The following is an 8,987-nucleotide window of genomic DNA, read 5'->3' as shown; positions in this document are numbered from 1 at the left end:
CCCATTTCCCAACAAGGGTTGGAGGGGGAAAATTAGGATGTCCGCCGGGATAACGTGACGATCTCCGGGTAAGACGATGGTTTTCCACAGTTTCATGAGTTCCTCCTTTGTATAAACGCACCGGCGCCGATCCACACGGCGGCTGTGGCCGAGGAGCGCGGTGGGGCCGGGGGGGCTAGCTCAGAGCTAGCGCACATCACGACGACACAACGAAAAACACTCAATAATCCAGCCGAACAAAGTCGAAACAAGTTGAATTAAGCGATTCCAGCGCGTGTCCCGATCGTACAACTAAAGTAGAAAAAATATTTACAAAATACAAAAGATAAAGCACATACATAAGTGTGAAAAAAGAGCGGAGCGTTGCACCGGGCTGCCAGCTGGACCGGCGCCTTTGTGACGTTATCTCTAATGTTAACGTCACATTTGAACGTTTGATATCTCAAATGTTCTTACAAGGCGAGTGTGTGTGTGTTTGCAGATGGTTCCAGGCCTGAAGCAGGAGGCGAGGCAGGCGAGGCAGACAAGTGCAGTGACAGCTCTGGCTCCGGCGCAGAGGGGGAGGGCCCCACGGAGCTGTTCTGGCTCGACTATCAGGCCGACTGCGGAAACGTGACCTCGGTCCTAGTGCACAAGGTCAGACACGGCGCCACACAAAGGTCCTGCCTCTAATATACTTATACCCGGAAAAAAGAGCGCGATGGACATAGACTTAAATATATGTATAGATATATGTATATATATCTGTTCTGCGCACGCTGTAGAATTAACACCAGTTTTAGGCGTAGACACTTTGTTGATCTGAAGTTGTCACTTGCGCGCAGACGGAGCGGTTCGCGGCGCAGGGACCTTACAGCTGTTCAGCCCGGGGCAGGTGACCGAACCCCGGGCGTGCAGCCTCACGCACCGCTGCCTGCGCTGGAGCTCCGGAGAATAAACGCTGTAGAATAACATCAGTTTTATTCATGCATAGAGCCTTTGTTCAATTGACTTGTGAACCATGGGACCAGTGGGCTTGGAGATATCTGTAAGAGTCGGTGATTTAGGCATAAAATATGGATCTGTGTTGATTGATCGCAGCTTTTCTAAATATTGACCTCTGTGTAGCTCATCCAAGGAGTTTGTGGCCTCTGAAAGCTCTGGGGCCGCCATCATTTACGTTTGCGATCACTTTTCACGCTCTATCAGTGCAAAGGAACGCAACTCTGGACGGACAAGGGGCGGCAACGTATGACAAGGGGGCGGCAACGTATGACAAGGGGGCGGCAACGTATGACAAGGGGGCGGCAACGTATGACAAGGGGGCGGCAACGTATGACAAGGGGGCGGCAACGTATGACAAGGGGGCGGCAACGTATGTCAAGGGGGCGGCAACGTATGTCAAGGGGGCGGCAACGTATGACAAGGGGGCGGCAACGTATGACAAGGGGGCGGCAACGTATGACAAGGGGGCGGCAACGTATGACAAGGGGGCGGCAACGTATGTCAAGGGGCGGCAACGTATGACAAGGGGGCGGCAACCTATGACAAGGGGGCGGCAACGTATGACAAGGGGCGGCAACGTATGACAAGGGGCGGCAACGTATGACAAGGGGGCGGCAACGTATGACAAGGGGGCGGCAACGTATGACAAGGGGGCGGCAACGTATGACAAGGGGGCGGCAACGTATGTCAAGGGGGCGGCAACGTATGACAAGGGGGCGGCAACGTATGACAAGGGGGCGGCAACGTATGACAAGGGGGCGGCAACGTATGACAAGGGGGCGGCAACGTATGACAAGGGGGCGGCAACGTATGACAAGGGGCTGCAACGTATGACAAGGGGGCGGCAACGTATGTCAAGGGGGCGGCAACGTATGACAAGGGGGCGGCAACGTATGACAAGGGGGCGGCAACGTATGACAAGGGACGGCAACGTATGACAAGGGGCGGCAACGTATGACAAGGGGGCGGCAACGTATGACAAGGGGGCGGCAACGTATGACAAGGGGCGGCAACGTATGACAAGGGGGCGGCAACGTATGACAAGGGGGCGGCAACGTATGACAAGGGGGCGGCAACGTATGCGATCAGGTGGTTTTGTGACGTCGGTGAATGAGCTCTATTGGGACAGAAGTGTCTGGAGAACGGCTTAACGCTCCTGCTGTGGTGCTTTTGGTGATTTGCAGGTTAAATAAAGCAGATTTTCTCTTCAATTTGGTTTCTGTGATTTCCCCTCGCAGCCACTAGTTGGCACCACCACTAGGATAAAACATCTCAAGGATACTGTATTTTATAGTACAATAGTAGCAATTAGGGTTGCTTTCAAAATGTCGATACAGCGATATATCGTCACGGACTCCGTATCGATACTGAGTCACAGTATCAATATTTTTTTTATTATTATTTTTTTTTTAAGATTTGTGGCCCGTAGGCTTTGAACGAGGTGGAATAGTCTTTTTGATCTACTGTTTGTGCTGCTCCTCTGGCGGAGGTGAGAAGGAGCTGTGGACCTGATCAGAAGCTGATCTGTGCAGAAGATGCTGCTGCTGCAGCAGGTTCTGACCAGGCCAATTGTTTGGCAAATCAGGTTTGGAGACCATAGGATCATCTCACGATGTTGTCCTGATGGCTCCATCAACCGGAAAAAAGGTGTCTTGCCCTCTCCAGGTGGGTGGGGGGTCCTTGTCCCAAGTGGAGGAGTTCAAGTATCTCGGGGTCTTGTTCATGAGTGAGTGAAGGATGGAGCGTGAGATCGACAGTTGGATCGGTGCAGCGGCTGCAGTGATGCAGTCGCTGCATCGACTGTTGTGGTGAAGAAGGAGCTGAGTCGAAAGGCAAAGCTCTCAATTTACCGGTCACTCTACGTTCTGACCTCACCTATGGTCATGAGCTTTGGGTAATGACCGAAAGAACAAGATCGTGGATACAAGCGGTCGAAATGAGGGGTCCACTATCATCTCTACTGTCTTCTGGACATCCGTCTGAGATGAGCCTGATGAGGGTGTCGTCCGCAAACTTGATCAGTTTTCCAGAGTTGTGGCTGGAGGTGCTTGTGGAGGATGCACAAAATCACACAATACATGGCCTCAATCATTCTCTCCTTAATACAGTGCAGTCGTCCCTTCCTCTGTGCAGAAAAGCACAGCATGATGTTTCCACCCCCATGCTTCACAGCAGGGATGGTGTTCTCATCCGTCTTCCTCATCCAAACACGGCGAGTGGAGTTTATACCAAATGGCAAATGTCAGACAGGCCTGCACATGTGCTGAAGCAGGGGAATCTTCCATGTGATGCATGATTTTAAACCATGTTAAATGTTGGTTGCAGTGTCCAAGCAGCGGCACATTAAATACTGAAGGAAAGAGTCATCTGAAGCTAAGATGCTAGTAAAAATGCTAAGGTGTCGGCCCCCTCCCTCCTCACGGGCTGGGCTCACCCTCCTGATGTAGAGACTTATGATTCAGCAAGTTTATATATAACTATATAACACACACACACGTGTCTATGTGTATGCACACACTAATATATATATATATATATATATATATATATATATATATATATATATATATATATATATATATATATATATATATATATATATATATATATATATATATATATATATATATATATATATATATATTAGTGTGTATGCTTGAGTCATTGAAAGTCTAGTGTGCTTTTCAATACTTGCCATATTTGAAGTTCTGAAAACAAAACAATGGTACAAGAGTTTAAAAGCTGATACTAATTTTCCCAAATAATGCAGAATGTGTCCTTTACGGTGCAGTAAAAGACTTGCATAACTTGCATAACAATATTTGCCTCACAGGTTATTTGATTCCATCCAACAAACTTTGACTTTGGAGTTTTTTGGAGTAAAAAATGAAATGTGGACAAAGAAAAACCTGTGGTATATGTTTGTGTTCTCCAGGAGGACAAACCTGAGAAAGTGATGGAGCGTGTCGCACAGAAGAACATTCTAGACAAGGCCATGCGAGCAGCTCTGGAGCTCCGCATCCAAGAGGAGATGGACAAGAGACGAGACAAGTGCTGACAATGGACGGGCTGGAGGACATGTTCAGAAGTGTGCCAGGACAGGACAGGACAGGACAGGTGCTGCTGCTGCGCGGATGAAGAACAGCAGCAGCCACAACCCGTTTACAGTGGCATGTTTGGGTGTGTGAAAGCTGCACTGTGGAACCTTACTGGGTTCAGCACCTGCTTATTTCTGACTTTGTGAGAGTTTGTTCACAAAACAGTCTAAATTCTTGAATGGAGGAAAAAATGAAGTGGAATTTATTTCAATTATTTCAATAGAGCGACTAGGATTAACCCAGAATATGAATCCAGGTGGTTTTAAAACCCTGCAGATGCATATTAGATTCTGCTTCAAATGAGACGGGGACAGTGAACACAATACATTATTATATACATTATCATATACATTATCAGTCGAGATGCTTTGTACCAGCTTGTAGCTCAAGTGCTAGTTTCCTCCTGTCCTTGGGCAGGTGGACGTTTGTAAGTCCCACTGAGGGATGTTTTTAGTGTAAGGGGGAAACCTACGCTGACATTTTTGATTTAGATAGAAAATGATAAATATAAGAATAAGAATAAAGCAGGCAATGATCGGCCCTGTCCCACGCCACAAGAGGAGGAGGACACTAACGCCCAAAGTCAAAAGTACTTAAAAGAAAACTTTGGGTAACTTTGAATGTCTCACTCAAGATGATTTTCACCACATTTCCACTGTGCCAAGTGTCATGATTCTACCATTGGATTGTTTCTTTTGCTGTTTCCTGTCTCACAAAGCATTTTTTTGTACATTTGGGGGCGTTGCCGTGCCAGATTTCCTAATTTGAGAAAAATGAGCCAGCCAGAATGTAGAGAGGCACGAGTTTTAGAGGTTTACAAATTTCCCTGACTTTTTGTCAATGTTCAGTGGGTGAAAAATGAGGGGTTGGTCCCAAGAAGAAAGAAAGAAAAAAATATTTTGTTAAATATTATAAAAATACATTTTTGGATGGCGCGTCATGGTCACTGCCCCTTTTATATCACCTTTGAGAGCTGCGCGTTACGATAGCCATTTTTGGCACAAATAAAGAATATTTACGTCAAAAGGGCTACACAACGCAACTACCCGTGTGCATCACTGTTTAAGAAAATAACATGAAGCCAGTAAAGAGTAAGTAAGCAAAAAGCAGTGGAAATGACATAACGAACAGTGAAGTCTAGAGAAGAATAAAGATGAATCCAATATGCGTGAATCTCTATAAATAAAACTTCAAGTGGATTAATGACGAGGAGGAACGTTTACGTGGCTAAAAGCTCCTAAAAGTCGATTTTTGCATAATAGGTCTTTAAGTACCAGAGGTTTTTTCCACTGGATCACTTTGGAGCGGATTGATGGAGTTCAAAAGAAACTACTGACCTGTTTAAGAGGTCCAAAGTGTGAGAGGCACGAGCTTCTGAACATGCCTGGCTCTCTTTGGCCTTTGGCTCGCTGAATGCTTTCGAGCAAGATGAGGACAGATTTGGGTGAAAAGACGGATAATAGAAAATGCTGATTTTCATCTTGTGATTAAACCACAGTATTTCCACTGATGCGAACTTACAGTTTATGTTGAGCCCACATTAAACAAAGTTAGCACACTTAAGCAGCTGTTTTTGGTTAATCAGAACAAGCACCAAGACCCAAATATTACATTTCAAAGGAGAATGTGGCAAAGAGAGAAGTGAAATAAAGGGTTAAAAGCTGAGGGTAAACAGATTACATTGCATTTTTCATGCACCTCGGCCAAGGCATTTCCTCCACCTCCCCCAGGCCAATCAGTATTGTTTCAAAAGAAGTGTATTTTATTTTTTTTGGTGTTTCATTTTAATGTTTTAGTTTGTATTGTGTTCCATATATGTATTTTGGGTTTTATAAATCCTTTGAATTTGTGATGTTTTTTGCATGTACCATGAACACAACTCATTACACAATAAATACAAGTAGTGGGGAAGAAAGTGCTCACATATTTTATGCACAAATGTTGCAATAAAAACATCCACCATGAAAAAACATGCTTTTAGTTTATTCCATCTTTGGGTTAAAAAGTTACACGGTTTTAACTTCTATCACCTCAGAACCTCAAGTGTCTTTTTCAGCAACTTTTCTTGTTGCTGAACCTCAATATTTCTGGGTCTTATAAAACTTACTTCTCACATTATCATGAATTAAGTCCAATTTTAAAACGCCACCATTTTCTTTCATGTTCAAGAGCTTGATCAAACAGGTACTTCCTCACATCAGGAGGGTCCCCATTTTTAAACAGCCATTAAATCTACATGGATTCATATATTTATAAAAAAAAAATCTACTTTCAAAACTGATATCTTCTTCGGCTCTACACATACATGTGCAGAATTATATATGTATATATATATATATATATATATATATATATATATATATATGTATATATATATTATATATGTATATATATATATATATATATATACATATATATATATATGTATATATATATATGTATATATATGTATATATATACACATATATATATATATATATATATATATATGTATGTGTATATATATATATATATATATATATATATACATATATATATGTATATATACACATATATATATGTATGTATATATATATATATATATATATACATACACACAAATATATATAATATACACATATATATGCTATGGGCTATAAAAGGGTCAGATATTACAGTGTATTTACCATATTTGTTATACTTGATGAAATCATCAATTCGTCTTCTTTTTTCTTTTCTTTTCAATTTTCTTAATTTGTGGCTTTGAACTGACCCTGAGTGGGTTATTGCTTATTTTTATATTTTTCCTTTCTAAGAGCTTTGTCATGAGAGATGGACAAATACAGTGGTACAGTATGAGACACTCCTCCAGATGAACCTCCTTCTCTCCTCCAGATGAACCTCCTTCTCTCCTCCAGATGAACCTCCTTCTCTCCTCCAGATGAACCTCCTTCTCTCCTCCAGATGAACCTCCTTCTCTCCTCCAGATGAACCTCCTTCTCTCCTCCAGATGAACCTCCTTCTCTCCTCCAGATGAACCTCCTTCTCTCCATCATGTAGTATTCACATTGCGGTTCACGTTCATGCAGTTTTCATCTTGTCCAGCAGGTGTCAGTGTCATTTCAAATGTTAGAAATAAGTATTTTAATGTCACTTTTTACATTGCAGGTGTGATTGAAATATTGAATTTCCAAAATGTTTCATGATATTACGACTACTGCATAACTCTACTCAAGTTACTTCAAAATAAGTACTACTTCAAGTATGTATTTCAAAATAAGTACAAATTGTTTCAAGCAATAACTATAACTAAAGTGAGAGAAACTAAACAGTCTAGACATAACATCCATCCATCCATTTTCTGCTGCTTTATCCGGGGCCGGGTCGCGGGGGCAGCAGTCTAAGCAGGGACTCCCAGACTTCCTTCTCCCCAGACACCACCTCCAACTCCTCCGGGGGGATCCCGAGGCGTTCCCAGGCCAGCCGAGAGACATAGTCTCTCCAGCGTGTCCTGGGTCTTCCCTGGGGCCTCTTCCCGGTGGGACATGCCTGAAACACCTCCCCAGGGAGGCGCCCAGGAGGCATCCGGAACAGATGCCGGAGCCACCTCAGCTGGAGGAGCAGCAGCTTTACTCCGAGCTCCCCCCGTGTGACTGAGCTCCTCACCTTATCTCTAAGGGAGCGCCCAGCCACCCTGCGGAGGAAACTCATTTCGACCGCTTGTATCCGCGATCTTGAACTACCCAAAGCTCATGACCATGGGTGAGGTCAGAACGTAGAGAGCAAATCGAGAGCTTTGTCTTTGGACTCAGCTCCCTCTTCACCACAACAGTCGACTGCATCACTGCAGCCGCTGCAACGATCCAACTGTCGATCTCACGCTCCATCCTTCCCTCACTCGTGGACAACACCCCGAGATACTTGAACTCCTCCACTTGGGGCAAGGACCCCCCACCCACCTGGAGAGGGCAAGACACCTTTTTCCGGTGGAGAACCATGACCTCAGATTTGGAGCTGATTCTCATCCCAGCCGCTTCACACTCGGCTCAAACCGTCCCAGTGCAGCTGCAGGTCCAGGTTTGATGGAGACATCAGGACAACATCTTCTGCAAACAGCAGAGATGAGATCCTGTGGTCCCCAAACCGGACACCTTCTGACCCCTGACCACACCCTCTGACCCCTGACGACACCCTCCGACCCCTGACTGCGCCTAGAAATTCTGTCCATAAAAACTATGAACAGAACCGGTGACAAGGCGCAGCCCTGAGGAGTCCAACATGCACTGGGAACAGGTCTGACTTACTGCAGTGAACACAACTCCTGCTCCGGTCATACAGGGACCGGACAGCCCTGAGCAAAGGGCCCCGGACCCCGTACTCCCGGAGCACCCCCCAAAGGACACCCCGAGAGACACGGTCGAAAGCCTTCTCCAGATCCACAAAGCACATGTGGACTGGTTGGGCAAACTCCCATGAACCCTCGAGCACCCGATGGAGAGTCTAGAGCTGGTCCAGTGTTCCACGACCGGGACCTAAACCACTCTGCTCCTCCTGAATCTGAGGTTCCACTATCGGTCGGACGTAACATCGTATTTATAATTTTAAGTAAATGTATTTTGAGGGGAAACAAATTAAAACCCCAGCAAGTCATTTTTAATCTAAGATTTTAGAATCATTTTCACTAGCAAGGACTTCAGCACAACAATGGAATACAAGATAACATTTATTGATAATAGTGATGATGATCGATGATAGACAGGTCTCAAGTGATCCGCCCTCCCCCCTTCCTTTAGATCAGTGGTCCCCAAACTAAACCCATCGGGCCACATCCAGCCCGATGGGCCTTTCAATCCGGCCCGCCAAGCTTGTCCAAGTTATATTAAAAATTAAAAAAAAAAAGTTTAATTTTTTTCTTTTTCTTTTTTT

At 44.6% G+C, this 8,987-nt stretch overlaps 1 protein-coding gene across 1 annotated transcript in view; it reads left to right on the top strand.

Annotated features, from left to right (window-relative positions):
- The window catches only part of cunh2orf68 (chromosome unknown C2orf68 homolog), a 15,596-nt gene extending 11,543 nt beyond the window's left edge, over positions 1 to 4,053 (top strand). The window contains exons 3-4 of the mRNA XM_072433104.1: positions 482 to 636; positions 3,920 to 4,053. Of these exons, the coding sequence (XP_072289205.1) occupies positions 482 to 636; positions 3,920 to 4,042 (278 nt within the window). The 3' untranslated portion in view covers positions 4,043 to 4,053. The remainder of the gene's footprint in view (positions 1 to 481; positions 637 to 3,919) is intronic.
- The last annotated feature ends 4,934 nt before the right edge of the window (positions 4,054 to 8,987 follow it).

The sequence above is a fragment of the Eucyclogobius newberryi genome, unplaced genomic scaffold, assembly GCF_026437365.1.
Source record: "Eucyclogobius newberryi isolate DKJ021-1_F unplaced genomic scaffold, fEucNew1.0.hap1 SCAF_6, whole genome shotgun sequence".
In the NCBI taxonomy this organism is placed as follows: Eukaryota; Metazoa; Chordata; class Actinopteri; order Gobiiformes; family Gobiidae; genus Eucyclogobius; species Eucyclogobius newberryi.
Note: the sequence above shows the minus strand (reverse complement) of the source record. Positions and strands in the feature narration are given on the sequence as shown.